This window comes from Otolemur garnettii, unplaced genomic scaffold, assembly GCF_000181295.1.
Source record: "Otolemur garnettii isolate 467f Iridium unplaced genomic scaffold, OtoGar3 scaffold00031, whole genome shotgun sequence".
NCBI lineage: Eukaryota > Metazoa > Chordata > Mammalia > Primates > Galagidae > Otolemur > Otolemur garnettii.
This window is the reverse complement of record NW_003852426.1, coordinates 10,272,370-10,295,589: the sequence shown is the minus strand read 5'-3', so window position 1 is coordinate 10,295,589 and position 23,220 is coordinate 10,272,370. Positions and strand designations below refer to the sequence as shown.

The 23,220-nt window shown below is 37.1% G+C and overlaps 1 protein-coding gene across 1 annotated transcript in view; it reads left to right on the top strand.

Moving 5' to 3' along the window:
• KIF6 (kinesin family member 6) overlaps window positions 1-23,220 on the top strand; it is a 334,925-nt gene that overhangs the window by 95,752 nt on the left and 215,953 nt on the right. Inside the window, exons 6-7 of the mRNA XM_003789167.3 lie at window positions 1,875-2,004; window positions 20,413-20,619. Of these exons, the coding sequence (XP_003789215.1) occupies window positions 1,875-2,004; window positions 20,413-20,619 (337 nt within the window). The remainder of the gene's footprint in view (window positions 1-1,874; window positions 2,005-20,412; window positions 20,620-23,220) is intronic.

Genomic DNA, 23,220 nt, shown 5'->3' with positions numbered 1-23,220 from the left:
TGCATCCTGCTTTGAATCCTTTCCTGCTACGTCACTTCTCCCTTTTCTGAATTTGCACAGGAATAGTATTCCATCAGTTTTAGTCTTGCGACATGCATCATAGGTGACTTTGCCTCAAAGCTGAAGAATTTGTTTTTGACTTCATGCAAAGAAAGGCAGGACCTCTTCTCTTTTAATATACGATCTCATCACTTATTTTATTACTTTACCTTCCAATATTACTTAACTTCTTACACCTGTAAACCCTAGAATCTGTGGATTTAGGAAAAACTGTGACTTCTGTGTCCTTAGGGATTTAATTTAGTCGAACTTTCTTGAGTGCCTCAGAAAAATCAGTGTGGAAATAAAGTTTAAGAAATAAAGAGGGTTCCTAAAAATAGAATACAACTCATTCATTTCAATTAAAAGTGCCTTCATTTTTTTGAACTCTTAAGCATTTTTAATAAACTCATTTAAGAGTCTTGTTGAAAAATCAGTAAATTACATTTGTTTTCATTAAGAGAAGAGATCTTTTTCCATCTCTGCTGGTCTTGTTGAAGGAGATGAAAAGGAGTCTAAAACTTGGCAAAGGAGGGCATTATTAGTGACATATTGGTCACAGATGTGCTTGTAAAGCTACATTTTCTTCCTGCAATTAGTATTTTAAATGCCCACTAATTACATATGAAAGTCCAGATAACTTCCTTACAAAAGTGAAGGATGAAAAACTAAGGTATTTTTAAAATCTTCATTTTTAAGGTATTCTAAATAAGTTTTTATAAATAGGAAAATGGCACATGTCCATTTGCCAGTTATTTTAAAGAAAAAAAAAACTGCTGGGTGACGTCAACCTTTACTGAGCGTCATCAAATCCAAACGTTTTAAGCAAGTGAAGATACCTGGAGATACTTTTTGGCAGACCCTTGTGAATGACAAGATTTTCTTTCCTTGACAATTCTAAAGAAAATAAAGGAGGCAAAACACAATTGGCAAAAGGGAACTCTCTTTAGTAAATGGATGGCTCAAATCTGTAGGCCTTTGCAGCAGAATATGAGGAGTTTGGCCAAGTTGCCCGGAGTCCTGAAATGAAAGAACTTTAAGGAGAGCATTGACAAGCCAACTCTGGAGACAGGGTTAGGACTCACCTGGGGGGAAATGCTATTGGCACCAGGATGCCCATCAAGGTGGTTGTAACAGATGAGTGTAATTCCAGGTTTAAGTCTGACTCAAAGGATGTAATGGAAGGAAAAGGTATGTTGTAAAGGAAAAAGGATCAAGAAACAGATTTGACAGATATTAAAATAATAGTGACAAACTAAATCTTTATTGTAAGTCTTTTTGAGAACTTTTTGCTCACTTTGAGAAGAAAATTAGATGTGGGAATAACTCCTAGAGGGATGACAGATGCCTTGATTTTCATCGCGTTTAAGTTGATGAGCTAAACAGTTTGAAATGTCATGTAAATTGAAAATAATATAAAATTGAACCAAAGGATTAGCGTATTACCTATGTAAGAAACTGAATTATGATATAGGGAAAAAACCAATATGGCTTAGTTTCACGATATCCAGATAGAAAATTATTACCTATTTGCATTTTTGATTCAGGAAGACTATGCATTTTAAAATAATTTATAATCTGACAATTGCAATGACAGGTGGCTTTAAATCAGGAGCTTATAATATATTTTTCATCCCCAAAGCTATTTGATAGTCCTGTCAAGGGAATATCAGTATTTGATGCTAATCCAGGGCTGTCTGGTATCTTGTGGGTTATTCAGTTTTATAAGTTCAAGACGTCATACTACACAGCTTTTTAAAATAAGCCTATGGGGAAGACTTCAAGTTCCTTTCATTTTCAATAGTATGTTGTTTTCTTGCTTCCCATTTCCCTAGGAGAGTGACAATATTGGAGGACCCTGAACAGAACATTCACCTAAAAAACCTATCTCATCATCAGGCAACCACGGAGGAGGAAGCCCTGAATTTGCTATTTCTAGGAGACACCAACAGAATGATTGCAGAGGTAATCATCTTTCCTCTGAAAGCTGATTTTCCAATATTATAATGGAACTTTAGGGGCAGCAATGACCATAAACGTAATCTTTTCCAAATCTCATGTTGAAGATAATGAAGCCTAGATCCAGAGAAGAGAAGAGACTTTCCCAAGGTCACCCACCTAGTTACTAAGCAGAGACTGAAATCTAGACTTCCAGATTCTCAACCCACTGCTTTACTATATTATCTACTTTCTAGTTTTTATTTTTATATGTTTCAGTTTTATACAAGTTGATTTGTAGCTAAACAATGACAGCTTGTTAAATTGCTTAATTATGGGAAGTTTTGCATAATTCCTGAAATTTAAAAATACACAGTAACTTCCTAACCTCAAATTCTCCATATATTGGCATGTATTTGCATACCCATAAATAATAGAACCTCCATAGTTAACCACCCCCCTACATTGACCACCTCCTTAATTTGACCTAATTTCCATAGACTAGACATGCACCTCATGTACTCTATGGAGGCTCCACTCTAGGTGTTGACAGTCCCTTGAACAGTCAACGTAGATCATTTTGATTAGTGAGTTAATAAAGCATTTAGAACAATGCATAGAACACAGAAAGTACTCTATGCACTTGTAGTTATTATTGGCAGATCTGGGAACACTACCATAGTGTGTAGATTAAGTATGTCTAAATGTTATATTTGAGACATACTTACACTAAAAATATAACACAGAGACATACTTATACTAAAAATTGTTCATTGTTAATATGACATTCCAGTTTTACTGAGTTCCTGTATTTTATCTGGGAACCTTATGTAGGAGCTATGATTGACCCAGCTTGGTTAGCGGCCCAACCCTTAACTGGTTTCTAATGGCAGATGAAGGGTCATTAAGTTTGCATCCGGCTACATTGAGGTGTAAGGAATGGGGTGGTAGTGAAGACAGTGGTGATAGTCTGTGGTGATAGTGGTCATGCAGGATCACTTAGTTCCGCAAATGAACAGCTTACTGTTATCACTGGCACTTTCTTTTTTAAATCACATTCCTGGAGTTCCATGGTTTACCTTGTCTCTGATAAGTAGTAGGTGTGGACAGTAAGTTGAGAAAAATCTCTATCAGGTGACATTTTTTCAGCCTCACGTCTGCCCTCAGGAATGTGCTGCCTTAGATGTAATGAAAACGCAATTCAGATAGAGGAAGCATAGTGCGCACATCTGTTATTGCTGAGGGGCCTCGTTTTAATTGTTGTTACTTAACCAGTTCTGTGTCAATACTTTCCAATAGACTGACTAATATACAGGTGGAGTTTATGTGACACATGTATGGATTTAAGAACCCTGAAGTGGTTATTTTGAAGAAAGTTTACATAGTGTCAAATTTCAGAATATCTTGTTATGCTTTAAAATATTTTCTATTTGTGCTCAATGCTTTAATATTTTTCCCACATGATCACCTGTGATACTCTTTTTTTTGTCATAATAATTGAAGATTAAGGAATAATGGGCAATTATTTTTGTAATGACAAAAGACTTAGCATTAAGTCTTGTTCCCCTATATACAGTTTAATAAACAGAAAACCAAGAGATACAGAATACAGATGGGTCCTGCCCACCAGTGGATCTAAAAAGAAGAAATGATATATTCACAAATGCTATTGGAAAACAAGTAGAGAAACCTGCCCCCGCTCAATGCTAACTAAGCTTCCTTTGAAGACGACTCATCCCTAGAAAAGCACAGTCCTCCTCCTTGCTGATCCCTTTCCCTGATCTTGAATGAGTTACAGAAGACTCCTGACCTGTTTCCCCATGACTGCCACTAGCTTAAAAGCTTGGCTATTTGATGTTTCAAAATTATACATTGACATTAGCTGACTACATAGTTGTTTTAGTCTGTTACCTTGTAACGTTTTGAGAAACTTCCTTTTTGACGTTTACCTGTCATGTTTTACCACCTTACAAAATTCCAACTGTCTTTCCTTGTTACTTACTGATGAGCATCTATTAATAGCATTATAAATAGCTAAAACCAATCCTGATAATTCCGGTTGTGTGGTTTTGTTTAATTTTTATTCTTTTTTCTTGTGTGAAGCCTGATATTTTAAAACCAAATCTGTTTGGGAAAATTCTGTCCTTGTTTTCACTGATTTTTTTTTTGCTATAATAGTTAACCATGGTATATCAAGAACCTGCTTAATAGATTTTGCATTTTTGTAGACAAGTTATACATACTATTTCTGATTCTTATTTTATAGGTAGAAACTGAAGTTCAAAGAGTTAAGATCCTTGCCCAAGGCTTCATAACCAGTAAGTGGTGGAGCTAGAGCTCAGCTTGACGAGTCTTACTGATTTGGAAGCCACCTTCTTTCTGCGTTGTTTCCATGAGTATAGTAATCAAATTGACATCTATCAGTGTTTCAAGTGAGGATATAGTTCCGAATTATTTTTAAAATTTACCAAGTATTTAGCACTTTAGTGTACCTTTTGAATTCAGTGAAAGCAAATACATAGGAATATGACTGAAGAGTAACTGTCAAGCCCTGGAGATTCTTTATTATTCACAGTCTCTACAAAAGCATGTTTTGGATTACAACCTAGCTGTCAGAATGTAATTTGTCAGCACAGAACGCGCTCACCAGGATAAAAAGAACAAACTGATCATTTTTTTCAAAAAATGAAGTTCCCAATTTCCCATTTACACAGAGAAACCTAGACGTTGCCATGGTAACTAGAAAACATTTGCAAAACACAGTCTGAATCTGTGGGACACAATGTGGAGTGCTCTCTCCTTTCCCGTTCTTTTCCCTTCCCCGTAGCCAGCATTTTAAGGAAAAGTTATTAAAAGCAGCTTCATCCTCATCTTATTTATTCAGAACTCTTAAATAATTTCTATAGTCCTACCAATGTTTTGAATAAAAACTGCTTATGCCCATAGAGTAAATTTTTTCTGAAGTTTTCTTTCTGGACCAAAGAGAATAAATATTGTGCAAAGTGTAGTGTGTTTGATCCAGTATCAAAGTCTACCAGTAGTGAGTATGACTTCATACATTTTTGTTTTAGAGTTGAAGTATTTCGACCAATTAATCAAATCTAATTGAACAAAACGTTCTGCATGTGATTGTCAGCCTGTGCACAGTCCCACTGCTAGGACTATTTGCCTCCTAGATTGATGGCATGGCCCCACCTGCAGTCTCGGCTCTAGGGCACTCTGTGCCCACCTATGGTCCTGGGATAACCTGCATTAGTATACCTGTGGTAGTTAATAGATGCAGTTTTTTGGATCTCATTTCTGGTTGATGGATTCAGAATTTCTGCAATGGAACATACAAATGTGCACTTTAGCATTTTAAATGTGTTCAGGCTAAAGTTGGGAGCAGGTTGGGCCTTACCAATGAGAAGGCCAGTTGAAACACACCCCCAGTGAAGTATATGAGCAGGTCCACATTCTGTCTTGTCAACACCATAAAATTTGAAAGATCTGCCAATTTGGTAGGCAAAACAGAAAAACTCATTTTAGTTTGTACTTTCGATTACCAAATTCTTTTATGTCTTCATTGACCATTTGCATCTCCTCTTGCTTATATCTTCTATTTGCTTTTCTCTTGAAGTGTTAAGTTTGGTCTCATTGTTTTGTTAACTGACCATTGGAACTTTGTCTTGTTCACTATCTTTGTGCACCTAGAAACAGAGCCTGATATTGAGTAGTTTCTCAGTGAATGATCATTGAATGAATGAACACTAAAGATACTAACTTTTTGTTTTGTTGTATATTTAGCAAATATTTTCCCATTTTAGTTTTCATTTCTGTTGTTTTTTTTAATATGGTCAAATCAATCTTTCTCTTTTATAGTTTCTGCTTTTGATGGCATGCTTAGAAATGCAGGTGTTCACTGTTGAACTTAATTATTAGAAAGTATTTTATTGTTTTGTGTCAGAATTTGATGCCAGTGACCTCTACCACTTGTTCCCATTTTGGATTAGGGCATGGAAAGGGGTGGTCATCTTTGGGTTAGAGGGAATCTTTATATAATTTAGCTTATTTATTTTTAAACTATAAATTGACAAATTATAGTTGTATAAATTTATGGAATACTAAGTGATGTCATGATTTACAAATACACTATGGAATAATCAAATCAAGCTAATTAACATGTCCTTCACCTCAAATTCTTATCTTTTTTTGTGGTGAGGATTCTCAGCAGTTTCTCAAGCATGAAGATTTCACCCGAATCTTGAAAAACAGCTATGCTAAATTAGGCAATATCAGGGTTCATTTTGAATCCTTCCTCTAGAAACAACCTCTACTGATAGAAATGTCATTTAAGTATTCATTCTATGGAGTCATAATGATGTTCAGTGACTCATTTGACTAACATGGGCCTTTTTTGAGCTCCAATTTAGAGGAAAGAATGGAATCTCAGGCCCTTTCTACCAAAGCTTCACAGTAGTGAGTGTTATATGTTAAATTATGCCCCCTCCTCCAAACTCATATTTTGAATCCGAACTCCAGGTACCTTAGAATGTGACCTTATTTGGGGATAGAGTCTTTTTAGAGGTAAGCCAATTAAAATGAAGTCATTAGGGTGGGCCCTAATCCAATATGATGGAAATCCTTATAAAATGGGGATATTTAGACATGTTTATATATGGGGATAATGCCATGAGAACATGAAGATAGTCACCTCCAAGCCAAGGAAAGAGGCCTGGAACAGATCCTTCCCTCATAGTCTCAGAAGGAATTAACCCTGCCAACCTCTCAATTTTGGACTTCTAGCCTTTAGAAAATAAATTTCTGTTATTTAAGTCACCCAGTTCATTGTACTGTATCACAGCAGCTCAAGAACACTAATGCAGTATTCAAATGAACCAGCATATAATTTCTTATGTAATGTAGCTCTTGACCTTGATGGATTCAGGAGCAATAATATGCTATATATAGTTATACAACATTTGCTGTGAGACTGCTTAAATGGGACCTTTGGTGAGAAAAGAACATCCTGTGCCAACACTGGGAAAGTTCAGAACCCCAATGAGGTGGCTTGCTCCTTCCTATCCTGAGTGAATCATCAGATGACCCCCCCAGTCAGTGTTGGTTCCACACTACGTTTTTTCACCACCACCCATCCCTGCAGGTAGTGCGGAAGACTGTGAGCTTGGGAAACCTTCTGTTTTACTCCTGGCTCTATCTCTTGCTAAGTATGTGTCCTTGGGCAACTCACTTGACCAATCTGAACAGTACTTTCTATCCTATAAAATGGCTTGATAATATCTGCCTTCAAAAGGTATGGTAAGAATCAAATTAAATGACATTGAAACTACCCTGGACTTCTCTGCTTACGACTGTTTAAACACAAGACTTTGGCTCATCTCTGTTCTCTCTACACCTGACAACTAGTAGATGATCAGGCATTAATTAATTGTTTAGTTCAATTGATGGGAAAATAGAACCTAGTGATTCCAGGCAATAAGACCTATGATCTCAGGCCCAGAACTAAAAATGACTTTATGATCTACTCTTCCTGCTGGTAAGTGCAGAGAATATCATAGATGACTTCAACATTTTTTTTTAAAAAGTTGTGGTACTGCAAGCCTTTTGGAAGAGGTTACTTTCCAAACAATCAGCCTACCAACAAAGTTTATGAGATTTATAAATTATTTCTCAAGAGTTATAAGAGATCTTTATACCTAATTCTTTACTTGAAATAAAAATCATAGTCTCTGATGATGATTTTTCAACTTTACACTGGTGTGAAGTATGAAAGCTATATACATTTGGTAGAAACTATACTTTGAATAACCATACAACCATTTTTTATTTAAGGAAGTCTAGGCTATGTTATAATGTCCAACATGTTAGGTATATTAAGCACATTTTTCACTTATGGTATTTTCAACTTATGATGGGTTTATTAGGACATAACCCCATTGTAGGCAGAGGAGCATCATTGCTGGATTTATGTGAAGTGTGCTGATATGCTGTGTAAGCTCTTAGGCTTTGCTTCTCAAACTTTTGAAGTAAGTTGCATGACCTTGTGGAAGTACAAAGACATCAGGAGATAGGGTGTGAGTGGGGGTTAGTAGGCTTATGCCAGAGTTACAAGAACAGCTGTTGGTAGACGTATTGTCTAATAACATGGTGACAGCACAGGAAGGGAAGAGCGGCTTCACTGTGTGATTGTGTTTGTTAAGACCGCTCTAATTCCCAGTCTCCTTGTGTGGTATGTATGGAAAACAAGAGAATTTTGATTATAATTAGTGTTCCAAAATTATATTTCACTGAACTGTTAAAGGAACACTAACACATTCTCACAAATTTTTGTTTGAAATATGTGTTGATTCTATGTTATTAGCAGGTTTATTATAAGATTTGTGAACCTGCCTAGAGATCCTGATCTATCATAATAAGAGTAGCTTTTATTTTTTTTTGTTATTAGGTTTCGATGGGCAGCTGGAAGCCTTCACAAAAGATGTGTTGAACTCTAACTTCTTCTCTTATCTATTGTACATACATACTAGGTATAGAAAAAAAGAAATTTAGATTTTGAGCACTGACTATCTGCCAGGCATTTTCTTCCTCATATTTTATATATGCAATATATAAGAAATAAATAGTGTTCTTTAAATAATGTTTCTGTGTTATTACATAGTTTACATTTTGCTGTCATCTAACCCAATTTAGTGGTATTATACGAACCATGAATTTTGACCTAAAACATTGATTAAAATAAATGAAGTGGTATGGTAACAGCTATTATTAGAATTTTAAGATGTATATACTCTATATACATAATTAGAGGAACACAGTCATTTTGGCTGTAAAAACTTAGTCCCAAAGTTTCTTCTGATCTCAAACTTTCTTAACTTTTATCAAACATAGTATAAGAAAGTCATTTTTACTCCATTCCCTGTTATTGAAATGCACCAACAGAACAAAAAAATGAAAAATAGAGGAGGAGAAGCCATCTTCAGTGAAACAAGGAAATAGCTATAACCTCAAACTATGAGAAAATCTGCCAAATAGTATGAATATGAATAATGATGAGAGAGGGTGCTGAGAGCCAATACATATGTCCTCCAACCTCAGGCAGGATAGAGTTTCCTTTAAAGAAAGGGTCACAATTCTCAAATACAAATCCAATGATCTTTTGGTTAGAGTGATGAGATCTAAGAACACAAGCAAGTATGGGAGAAGAATCTGGAAATACTATATAGATATTCATTCCTCAACATAGATGGTGGATCCAAAGAAGAAAGCTTAAATATAGGCCATATTTATGATCAGTGGTCTAGGCTCCTGCCAAGAAAGATGGCCTTTGGTGATAGGGTTCAGGGAGTTTGTGATTTATGGAGCTTTATTTTGAGCCATCCTAAACCTGTTCGTGCAAAATATTGAGAAAAGTTTATGCTTTCAAAGCTATGGGAATAATGGATATAATATAAAAGTATTCAGGATACAAACCTAATATGGATATTTCCTCATCCATCCCATAGACTACTCTTTAGGAAAGATATAATTTTGTTTAAAGATAAAACTAACAGAAAGAAATCAGCCCAGGACTATATTCATATATATCAAGTTGGAGTCAGGACTGAAAAACATGTACTTGAAGGCTGATTATATCAAAGAATAGGAGGTATGTATATTCTCTTATATATGTTACTATTGTCTTATATATGTCCTATTCTCTTATATATGTTACTTAAATTAATCTTTGTTTTGATAAATAGCTCAAAATTACAGAAAGGTTTAAAGAAAAAGATTTCAAGAGAAGACAAAGAAAAGCAAACTTGAACTAAGAAAAGAAATGGAAGAGAAGAAAGCCATTGAAGAGATGAAAGTACATTTCTTTTCGAAGCTCTTTATGTGGTGAATTACATTTAGGGAAATGCAAATCAAAACCACATTGAGATAACACCTAACTCCAAGGAAAATGGCTCATATTGAAAAGTCCCCAAAAAACAGATGCTGGTGTAGATACAGAGAAAAAGGAGCTCCTATACACTGTTGGTGGGACTGCAAACTAGTACAGCCTCTCTGTGAAATTGTGTGGGGATACCTCAAAGAACTAAAGTTGACCTCCATTTGATCCAGCAATTCCACTGCTGGGTATATGCCTAAAGGGAAAAAAGGCCATTTCATAAAAAGGACACCTGCACTTGAATGTTTATAATGGCACAATTCACAATCGCAAACATGTGGAAACAACCCCAGCACCCACCAGTGGGTGAATGGATTAATAAAATGTGGTATTTGCATACCATGAAGTACTACTCAGCCATAAAAAATGGTGACCTAGTATCTTTTGTGTCAACTTGGATGAAACTGGAAATCATTCTTCTAATGAAATGTCACAAGAATAGAGAGACGAACACTTATAACCAATACCAAATAGAAACACATTGATCAGAGTCCTGGAAAAACGTTAATGAAATATAAAGAAGTTATTTGAATCATTGAAGGCTATATTAACTATCTATAACTATCTTTAATATCATTGAAAATATACATTGTTTAACCAAAAGTAGAAAAAAAAACACTACAAAACATAATAGCACATCATATAAATATGAAAAAAAGCCATATTTTACTTGTTGAGTCTTGCCCCCAAAAGCAAAATTTCCAGTCTTAAAAATGAACAGCAACATACAACACAGAAAAAATATGCATCACCATTTCTTTTCAAATTTCCTTTTTAGCCAAGAAATATTTCCTGCTCAGAGAAAAAGATTTTATTTAATGAACTTTGAAGTTTCTTTACCTGTGAAGTCAACTTCTGAGAGTAGTAGCCAAGGCAGGCTGGTTGCTGTGTACAGAGCGTTAGGAGAAGGGCCTTAGTGCTGCCCTCCAGTCTATAATGCAGGCATCAATGTTATCTCCACTTAATCCTACCTAACGCACAGTGCCCTGGCAAAGAAGCTATAACCTCCCTCCCACAGCTACATCACTACTCCAAGCCCCTGCTATATAAATATGTGGAAGCCACAGTTGTCTGATAGAGTCACTTTTTAAAATCTGTACCACTCTGCTTAGCCCACACAAAATGAGCTGGCCACCAAATACTCATTTTCAACCCAATAGCTCGCACCGTCACCCTTCACTTACCCACTGTAGCAAACCATAGTTTTTAAAACAATGTTCCAAATGGATTTTTCAATCCACATTTATAAATCCATTTAGAATAACCCATCCTTTGGATTCTTCCAAGGTTTGGATATTAATAACCTTCTACTATATACACAAATGTTAAACGTTCTTTTTCAGTTCAATGACTAATGACAACTGGGGATAGTCCAAGAAAATTCATGAAGATAAATAACTTTGAGTAGGCTTATTTTGGGACGAGGAAAATCACATACCTGAATGACAAGCAGAGGAGGTGCTAAGCGAGAGAAAAGGCTGCTGAGGATGTAGAGGGAAGTGATCAACAATTCTAGGATTAGGCACAAAGATAACTGAAGACCAGACAGGTAGGGAGATTTATGTCAACCTAGCTGTTTCAAATAGTTCTAATTTTTAGATTCAAATGAACCTAGTCCGTGAAACTTAAGCATTTGCAGATGTAGTCACAGAATCCTTTGGAAATTATAGAGCATGCCATAGAGCTTTTAGAACAGGAGAAGTGAGCAAGAATCTACAAACTAGTATACTTTTCATAGCATTACTTTATTATGCTAGGGTCACAATGATGAAAAAGACACAGTCCCTGCCCTCAGGGAGCTTGGAGTCTAGATGGGAGGAAGAGGAAAGTGGAGAGCCTTTGTAAAGGAGGTAACATTTCAGAGGGATGGACCTTCAGTGAGAAGTACAATTTTGCTACATTGGAGATTAAAAAGAAGAAAAGTAACTTTCATCAACCTTAGGCTATAGATGTGATCAATCTGTAAGGGGTCCAGTGAGCCTAGGTTTTTAAATTTTCACCCCACAAAAGAAAATAATTTATTCTTAATTTTCCAAAAGAAAGTATATTCGGAAAATAACAAGTTAATATTTTTGATAGCATGCCCTAAAATAATAAAGTGATAAAAGATTACTAAATAATATACAGTGACCCAAAAGTTATCTCAAAAGTCACCATACATAGGGCAAATGGGAAATTGTAGCTAAACATACCTTTATATGCAAAATATACCAAAATTTTACAAAATATTCTCTACATGTTGGCCATTTCTTTGTAAAATTTTGGAATGAATATTTTGTAAACAAAGGAACATTTAAATCTACAAATGGGGTGACTTTGGGGATATTCTGTAGTCAGTAAACAATGAGGAAAGAGTCAGTCTTGAGTTTACCTTAAACTGATTTGACTCACTCTCATAGGGTTATAACATTTTGTAGATCAAATATATTCAATTTATTTAACAAATTCTCTCAAAATATCCTTGAGGACATAAAGAGAAAGTAGAGATATGTGTGTGAAAGAACTTGGATTGAAGCCAATTGTAAAATACCCATAACTGTTAACTAATGGACTGGAGAGCAGCGATAGTCTTCATGGAATGTTGTTCTGCCCTGCTCCTCAATGTCTTACAAATTGTTTGGATGAAGATATACAGATATTTTCATTTATAGATAGCGCAAAATTGAAAAAAATCAAGATCCAATGGATTGTAACAATTGGACAAAAACTGAGCAAATGCAGTCGTCACATAAACTATGTGTGTGTGTTTCCCAAAGAACTTTCAGAGTGTAGACAGAGGCTGGAGCAAATCTGGCATAATCATGTGCTGCTTACTGGCAATATTTGATTTAGATTTCCCAGATTCCAGGAAGTAATACATTCAACGTCCTTTATATTCAATTCAAAGTACTATGTTTAAAAAGGATTTTAATAAGTGGTTGCATAAGACACAGTTGAAGGAAATAGAGATATTTAGTCTCAGGAATCATGAGAGTTTAATTCAGGGACATAGATAGGATGGACATTAATCAAATTTACCTTTTAAAATACTACTTTGAGTGGTGGGGAACAATATAAGCTGCTCTGAGCAAATATGGAGAGACTACAGAGTAGAGAATGCAGCAACTCAAGGGAGAGGTGGAAGGCATTTGGTTGATGATGGAGGTAAGTTTTACAGGAGTAGGATGGACTGGATATCTGTCCATGGGACACAGAGAAAGGAAGTTTTGGGGGAACATTATGTGCAAGATGCTGGCAAGGTACTTTGGTGACAATTATCAGTCAAGCTGTTGGACATTCCAATCTGGTGTAGAGAAATAATCAGGGTAGGAAATAAGGATACAGGGGGCATCTGAATAGAGTGAGTATCAGCAGTGACATTGGTAAGACCTTTTACAGTTCACAGACCACTTCACTCCATAACAAATTGGTATTTAATATAACTCTGCAGCAAAGTAGATCCAGAGACATGAAACTCAAAATTACTTCATGTAAATTTGCTTAACAGTCTCATACCAATGGTAGGGTCACAGTCCAGCCCCACTGTGATTTTGTGTATGAAAGGGGTGTGGTTTCACCATTTGTGTCATTTGTTATTGGACCTAAGCCCTCCTATCCGTGACACTGTCACATGTCAGCACACTTGGATCACCAGTTCTTCACACTTCTCCTATTGGCAGCAAGGAGGTTCACTCTCTTTTCCAGGAAAAGCTGTCATTCTATTTTTTTCTAAGTGTTTTTCATAGTGAAGTTAGTAAATAGTGTATTTATGTTTGGTGAAGACCAAGGTATGTAAGACTAAAAATATAGAGTTTCTGATAATTCCATAAATGCAAGCATGTCAAGCAATGGCTTACTTTTTTTCTCATGATACAGGCACAAACATGATGAAGAGGCAATATAATTTTTCAGTAGCTGAGACAGAGGAAGAACTGATAGTGTCAATTTTGCAGGAAATGATGAAACGTTTTCATTCCTTCAGATAATGAATAAAAACTATAGAGGTGGAAGGTGGAATTATTCATTCAGAGGAAGAGAGTGAAGAAGAAATGAAAAATATGGAGCCTAAGAGAAGACCAGGTCTGGTGGTAAAAATAGAGCCGCCTACAGCTCAGAGGACAGCGCCATCAGGGAAGATATGGAACTCACAGCCGAGAAAGGATCGGGAGAGACGATAATCCTCTAATAGGGGGACTCAACCAGGAGTACAGTCGGGACCAGAACCCCACACTCTACTGGATGCTTTCCAATTACTGCTTGATAATGAAACTGTGAATGTAATTATCAAGTTTACAAACCAGAAACTACATCTAGTCAAAGAGTGATGTAAGGATATATTCATCCAAAATTCTGGCAATTTTATAAAAGAAGCAATACTAGAACTAACTGGAACGCTTCTAAACTGTTGTATGTGCTGACAAAGCAAAGACAATGTCTGAGATCTTTTCAGTGAGGAGAACTTTCCAGTTTATCCTGCTGAGTTTTCAGAACACACAGTGTGACCCCTACGGAAATGCCTATGTTTCGATGATGCTGCAATATGTGAAATTCATGGACAATGTGATAAGTTTGCTCCAGTTTGAGAGCTTTGGAATATGGTTTAAAATAACCTCTCACTTTACTACCATCCTCTCACATCTGTCACTGTCAGTAGGGAATTGACATCTTTCCATGGGTGTTCCCCATTCAGACTTTACATCCCAACTCAACCTGGGAGGTATGGAATTGCAGGGAATCTTCTGTGTGATTCTTCTACAAACTACTGTTTTGCAGCAGAGCTATATGCAAGGAAATCAGAGAACCTTCTGAGAAATTACAACAGTGGCTCCAAGATTGTCAAAAGACTGGTTCAGAGATGTCATTTGGATCAGTCCAGAAGATGTTTTACCGTGGTCAGAAAGTTTACCTCCATCACCCTGGCTTTCAACTTGCTTCAAAAGAATATAATCACAGTTGGTACTGTTTTCAGTGATAAAAGGGATTTGCTGGTCAAACTCAGGCCAGCATTGATGAAAAGCTCTCCATCTGGTAGAGTAAGATGTGCTTTCTCTCCCTACGTGACATTAGTAAGTTATGTCCCAAAGACAGGAAAGGCAGCTACTTTCCACACAGCATGAAGATGTGAGAGTGACAGATAACAAGCCTGATGTAATCCACGTTCATCTTGCTACTAAAGCAGGTGTCAATGTACTTGAGAAGAGCATGAGAATGCATTCCCTTCTCCTCGGCACTAGCCCCTGGCAACTTCCTTCAACATAGTTGACATTGAAGTGTACAATTTGTATGTGATTTTTCAGGGAACAAACAGCCACTCCTTACAACTTCATTTGAAGAAACAAACAGGAAGAAAGTAATTTCTGAAAGGTTTGGCACAACAGCTCTGCCCAGGAAACATAAGAAGCCATGCCCCAAATGCACATAGTCTTCACAAAAACAGGTGGAATGGCAGTGACACTTTGTGACAGGAGTGTAGTCAAGGATGAGGGGTGGTGACAAGAGCAACGGTTCGAGCCAAACCAAAAAGAAGAGTTATGAGACAAGCAGAGAAAAGCTTACCCCAAGAAAGGTGGCTGCCAACCTTTGTCCCCAAGGGACAGATCACAAATGCATGAAAGTGTCCCATGAATGCAACAAATACATCTGTCCCAGCCACACACCAAAAGAAGAGAATAGAATCAAAGACCATTCAGACAGTGTGACTAAAGTGTTGTTAGTTACTTGTACAACGATATGTAAATATACACAGGGTTTTGTGCAAAATTATAATACCATTTGTTCTGGGGTCAGTGACTGGCTTCAGTGGTGTTCAGTGGGGACTGAATTGGCACTGGTATGCGACTGCTGTGTTTTCCACACTTAGTAAGTGGAGGAACCTGCGGCCTCGGGACCACATGTGGCCTTCGGGATCCTTGAGTGTGGCCTTTTGGCTGAATTTAAATTTTACAGAACACACCCTTTTACTAAAGGGATTTGTTCTGTGAGGTTTGGATTCACTGGAGGAGCCACACGTAGGTATCTGTTGCATGTTGTACAGTGAGGACTGGAACTATTGAGGATGAGTTCCCAGGGCAAAGAAATACGGTGACCGTAGCATAGGGCACCTATTTCTAGTGACTGAAGAGAAGAGGGTATGGTAAAGGAAAAGAATATGGAGCAGTTAGCGGGGCAGAAAGGACCTGGAGAGTATTTGATTCTGGAAACCAGGTGGCGGGCAGAGGGCGGAGAGCTCCCAGAATGGGGGGAAGGCTCACCTTCTCAGGCTTTTCCTAGAGAATCAGGACGCTCAGTGCTGAGGACAGCCTTTCTTCACTGCATATTGTGGCTGTCTCATTTCACATTCACTCTCACTTCACACATCTGGCTTTAGATCCTGATGGGAATTTAAGTTCCTTGAGGGCAAGGTCCGTGTCTCATTTTCCTTCTGGCCTCTCCACTGCCTGACACAGTTGTGTGCATAGATGACAGGAAATGTGGAAGCTCTCTGCACGCAGATGATTAATCATCACCAGGGTTTTTCCAACAGCACCATCCCTAGTGCCAAAAGCACATTTGTTTAAAACGTGTGCTTAAATTTGAATGAATCTGCCTAAATGCTGCCATCTGTTCTCAGGCAGTTTCAGAAACGTTTGAATACAATTTTACCTTTAAAAGGACAAACGTAAGGCCGTGCCTATGAGACATAGAGTCATCCTTAAGTAAACACAGAGCAGACACCAGTGCATCCAATCACACTTTAAAAGCTCCACATAAAGAATGTTTTCTGAGGTTTAAAGAAGTTTTATCTAAGAGGACACCAACTGCTACTTCATGCAGAAAATATTTATGAGAAGTTGCAAAACTGCAGGCATGGACGTGGACAGCATATTACCGCATTTTAATTACAGACTCCAGAATATGTAATTTTAGTTTATGTAAATCTCATATTCTTCTGCAATGAGTACACTCTTCCAATATTTGTTAATGGTCCACATTTTGTTGTGGTTTCAGCATATTGGTCTTGAAGCTGAAGGCAGCTGTTGAGGCTAGTCTCTGTGTTCCTCGTTTATATTGATTACAGCACTGTAGGATGTGCTGTTGTGTGAATAGAACAGCGAAATGAAACCCGTGTTTAAGTTCTGCAAATAACTTACAGTCACTTCCAAAACACCTCAACTTCGGTTCTAAATTTGAGTTTGCGGTTTTACATGCACAGTTATTTGCCGATCCACTTTAGCACGCAAAATCACACACTGGCTAGGTCTGGGTAGGGTTATTGTGGCAACAAGTAATGGGCAAAATTTTCAGCCTATTGAACTCACCAGCTACATCCTCATCACCAAAACTATGCCAGCATTTTGGCATCTGTGTGTTTTCCTAGTTGGTGGAAATCAACTATGGTATATATCAAGAAATTACATATTTACAGAAGGAATTTCCGATTGAAATCGTATCCAGACATGTTACCCTATCTGTGTACATGTGCATCCATATTGAAATTCTTTGGTTAAATCCTATTTTGCAAAGGTAGAGATCTGAACATATGAACTTACATGAACACTCATTTGGAATATTTTTAGTTTTTTGTTATCTCAGAGGATGACACTGCAAACTTGTCACTTCCGTCTTAAGTCATATTAATTTCTTTCTTGTAAAGGAAAAGGTAAAAACCCCAAAGTACAGAGACAAATGTGAGCAACACCCATGTTTTTACAAACAGGATTTGCTTCTAATGACTTTTATGTAAACGAGTTAGTGTATTGCAGATAAAGCTGAAGTCCCTTTTTTGAGTTTTCTCTTTCATCACTCACTAAGGCAACCGCTATTATTAATTTGCTGTATCCTTCTGGTCCACATTTTTATATTTTCAATGATCTGAGTCATAGCTTCATGAATAAGAGGTTAACATTGCTTTTTGATTATATAAATCCTACCATCGTGTTCATATTATTCTTTAATTTGCTTTTTTTCCTCATCATTCTATTTAGAAATCTGTCCATCTCAATCTTTCCAAAAGTTGTTTCATTTTAACTTCTCTGTGGTTTGAATTATCCCAGCTTATTAATTTTTTCTGACACAGATGTCCATTTAGATTGTACATCTTACTCCAATTTTTTGCTATCCCAAATAATACTGCAGTGAATGTCTTTATATAATGTCTCCTAGTGTACCTGCCTGAGAGTTGTCCTTACATACCCAGTAGTCTATCGCTGGCTTGTAGTTGACATGTATTTGCAACTTTGCCATATATTGTCAAACTGCTCTCAAAAATTTTTCTCAATTCCTGTTTTCACCAGTAGTATATAAGAGTTATCATTTCCTTATATCTTCACCAACACTTGTTTTTTTAGACTTTAGTAGCTAAAATTTTGCCAGTCTGGTGGGTGTGAAATAGTCTAATCTGTGGTTCTAAGTTATGTAGTCCTGTTTGTTTATGAATCTGATCGTTTTTTCCAAATATTTATTAACCACTCCCAGTTCTTTATGAGTTGCGTATTCATATCCTTTGCCCATTTTTTTCTGAGTTGTTTATCCTTTCCTTATTCATTTGTGGGAGTTCTTTATTTTAAATATTAATCTTTTGTCAGCCATATGTATTGCAAATACACATATCTTCTCCTAGGGTTTTAACCTTATGGTGGATTTTATCACACAAAAGTTTTTATTTTTATTTTTTGTTATGTATTTATTTATTTGAGACAGAGTCTCGCTTTGTTGCCCTGGATAGAGTGTTATGGTGTCGTAACTCACAGCAGCCTCCCACTCTTAGGCTTCAGCAATTCTGTTTCCTCAGCCTCCTGAGTAGCTGGAACTACAAGCCTGAATCACCACGCCTGGCTAATTTCTCTATTTTTAGAGAATTATTAGAGATGGGGACAGGGGTAAAGGGGGTGGGGTGTGGTGTGTCACTCTTGCGTACGCTGGTCTTGAACTCCCAAGCTCAATCAATCTATCTGCTTCACCTTGGCCTCCAACAGTGCTAGGATTACAGGCATGAACCACATGCACAGCCCACACAGAAGTTTTTGAATGTTGGATTATTTTGGTCAAATATTGTAAATCAATTTACTTTTGTGTTTTATGTCTTCTCTTTAAAGTATCCATTTCCTCTGCAGCTTGATGACAGTATGCTTCCGTGTTTTCTTATATTGGTATTAGGATTGTGTTATTTAACCTTAAATCTTTAATCCATTCTGGGATTTATTTGCATGTATAGTATAAGAAAGAAATCGAAATTTCGTTTTTCAAGGTGGATAGCTGGGTGCTCCAGCACAACTTATTAATGAGTGCACCCTTTCTCGGCTGTGCTGGGATGTCGCCTCTATCATATACAGAGTCGAGCCTGTCTCCCTGACCCAGCCGCCGGCTCCTGCGCCCACTCCCACCCCATTCTCAGGACTGCGTCTCTGTGGTATACCTTGATGGATGGCGGGACAAGTGCCCTACCTTGTTCTTCTCTCACATAATTACTTCTCATTGCATTTGAACATTTTCTCCTCCCTGTGATTTTTAGAATCAATTTGCCTTTTTCTGTAGAGAAAACCTGTGGCATTTTTATTTCAGTCGCATTGACTATATAGGCTATGATATGGATTTGTATGTAGATTAACTTTGAGTTTTTTCACTTATGAAATGGTATGTTAGTATCTGACACACCATACATTCAGGGATTTTTTGTGTCCTTTAATATTTTATTATTTTCCCTATTAATCACACATCTTTTTTACAGTTAGTTGCTTATTATTTTCTTGTCTTTGTCGCCACTGTGTATAATATCATATTTCTTGATTAATTGTTGCTGGGTTATTAGATCTTTTTTTTCTTTTTTGGCCGGGGCTGGGTTTGAACCCACCACCCTCAGCATATGGGGCTGGTGTCCTACTCCTTGAGCCACAGGCGCCGCCTCAAGGTTTATTAGATCTTTGATGACTTTACATGTCGTTCTTACATCCAGCCACCCTGCTAAACTTTTTAGTTCATAAAAGTTCGTTTGGAAATGTTCTTAAATTTTCTCTGTGAACCACCATATTTTTCCACACATAATAGTATTTTAAGCTCTTCTTTTCCTACCATACTATACCTATTTCTTTTTCTTGTACTATATTAGATAGGATCTCTGGTTTAATGTTGAATAGTAGAGTGATGGTAGGCATCTTTGTCTGTGGATCATGTTTACAATGGTAATAATGCATTTTCTTTTCCCATAAGATTAACATTGAGCATTTTCAAAATAGCTAACCAACGTTATGGTATCCGGTATAGTCAGGTAATGAAATACAGTTATCTATCAGTAAGAGAACTCAATTTTTACCTCATTAGAATTCTTTTCACATTTTATGAATCACCCATCCAGTTACCAGTAATCCAACAGGTAATATATTGAAAAAACTTACTTTAAGGATCACAACTCTAAGCGGTTTTGCTCCATTTGACAGTGCGGGGGTCATAGGAAATATATTATCATTAGAAATACAAATTTAAATATTTTTATATTCTTCAAAAATTCTCATTGTTCCAATTATGTTTGTTCTGCGATTGCTCTTCTACAGACTCCTATGAACCAAGCTTCAACCCGTTCCCACTGCATTTTCACTATTCATTTGTCAAGCAAGGAACCAGGATCTGCAATAGTACGACACGCCAAACTCCATTTGGTTGACTTGGCTGGTTCAGAGCGAGTTGGAAAGACTGGAGTAGGGGGCCAGATTCTAACAGAGGCGAAGTATATCAACTTGTCCCTGCATTACCTAGAGCAGGTAAAATGGGCAGAGTGGGGTGTAACTAGAGCTCCTTTATTGACTACATACTATGCATCATGCACTCTGCTGGCATCTTTGTTTCTTTTCTTTTTTTATTGTGGTAATATATATATATAACATAGAAGTCACCACTGATATCACTATTAAGTATGCAACTCAGTGGAATTAATTACACTGACAAAATTGTGCAACCATTAACACCATCCTTTTCTGAACTTTTTCATAACCCCAAACAGGAACTTTTCATTTCCCTGTACTCTTAGTCCCTAGTAACCTCAATTCTGCTTTCTGTCTCTGTGAATTTGCCTATTCTAGATGTCTCATATAAGTGTAATCATGGAATATTCGTCCCTTTGTGTCTGGCTTTTTTCAATTAGCATATTTTCAAGGTTCACCGTGTTGTAGCAAGTATCAGAATTTCATGTCTGCATCATATCTAACTGTACGTACATGCTACGTGTTGTTTATCCGTTCATCTATTGATGGACACTTGGGTTGTTTTACCTTTTGGCTATTATGCACAACATTGCTGTGAACACTGGCATGTCTCCTAGCATATTTTATACCACTTTTTTGAGACAGTGTCTCATTCTGTTTTCCTGGCTGGACTTCAGTGGCATGATCATAGCTCCCTATAACCTTGTATTCCTGGCAAGGGTTCCTTTTGCTCAGCCTCCTGTGTATATACCATTTTATTTAAACATCACATAGCCCTTCATTGTAGGTATTAGTTAATTACCCCCATCCTAGAAATTTTAAAATTCAAGTCTTCCAAAGGCCTCCCAAGGTTACCCGGATAGGGATTGGGCAAGGATTTGAAGCTAGACTTGCTTGGCTCCAAAGGCTATGTCTTTTTTCATTTCTTATCATATTGCCTTATTGTAAAATTAGTAGTAGGTATGGATACAGGTTATAAATGGCCTCATGTCTGTTTTCAGGCTAGTAGATTAACTATGACAACATAACTTAAAGTTGACCAGTATCACATCAGCTTCTGGCAACTTTGTCTGGTTGGTAATATTGACCCTGCAGTTGTTTTCTTAGCCTGAGCTCACCCTCCCTTCATCTGCCCCAAGTTGACTATAATCCCTCTCATTAGTGCTCTATTTTTAACTTCTGAATTTAACTGAAAAGGCAGAGGTAGCTTATCTGAATTTAACTAAAAAAAATTTCCAGAAAAAAATCTTCACTAAAATGAGTATATTGAATTAGATGATTTCTCAAGTTCTATTTAGCTCTACGGATATCAGTGCTGTCTGTGAGTTGAATGTTAAACATGGCAACTGATTCCCAATTCTGAAAGAGAAAGAAGATCAAAACTGGAGTGGAGAAGTACAGAGTATATCGGTGAGGCAGAGGACTTGATGATGAGTGTGGGGGGCTAGAATATTTGAGAAAAAAACAAAATGAAACTTTTTTGAACTACCTAATTAATCCTTTTGAGACTGATGTCCCACTGTTAAATGCTTTGTAATGGTTATATTGGCTGAAAAAGCAGACTGAGAGAAACCTAAGAGACTCTACCTGACAAAGGTACTTGCAGTTAGGCTCCAACCAGATGAATCCCAGTAATGCAGCACCCGGAGATTAAGGCCTGCTTGACATTCAGATCATTTTAGTGTTTTTGACAAGAGTCAGCATTCCTGAGCTCACTCTTGCTCAAATATTACACACTACTTATACTTAACAGAGCTTTTTACTTAATAGGACACTTACAGAACATTGATATGAAAACATAATGGACTGCATTCAAAGTGCTTTATTTTAAAAAAAAATGTATCCACTTATTTTAGATGGTAGCACTGTCTGCTTTAATTTCTATTGTGTCCATCTGTTCATACAGAATTACATTCATCAGTTGAAACAGACTTCCCACCAATTGTAATCACTCAAGAGAAATGTTCTGTTCCTAGTTCTTTTTTTTTCCTTTATTCTACATAACCTTTGCAAGCTGCTATATGTCATTAAAACTATTCCTCTCTCTACATTTCTTCTCTGCAAAATTATTGTAACATCAGCCTCATGTGAGTAGTCTTGGTGGCCATTGGGCATTTGATTTTTTTATTTTTAATTTATTTATCTAACAAAGAAGGCTGTGCTAGGCCCTGGAGCACAGTGGTGAACCAAATAGAAACAGCCCTTGTTCCAAAGATCTCACGGTCCATTGTAGGGAGATGTGTGTTAAATAAGTAATCATTGAGTATGTGTCTAGAATTTGGGTGAGAGCTGTGATGAGAAAGTAAAAGGAGTGAGGGGAGCTGGTGATGGGCTGACCCCCTGGTGAGGAGGCTGAGGACGTGAGGGTTAAGGACAGTTCTCTGAGAGCCTGGGAGGCTGGGAGGCTGAGCAGGAGAGAGTAAGACATGGACAAGGTTAGCGTGTGTTAGACACGGGAACTATGAGCATTACAGCTCTCATCTCATCCAGGGGGACCGATTAGCTCAGGTCTCAATGACGTTCACATGTCATGGCCCTCGGCTCTCTGAATGTCATTTATCGGTTTCATCTTCACCCACCAATTCACTCTAGTCATTGACTGTTTACACTGGTATACAAGTATCATTGAGTTACACTGGTATACTGTATACTGGTACTGTA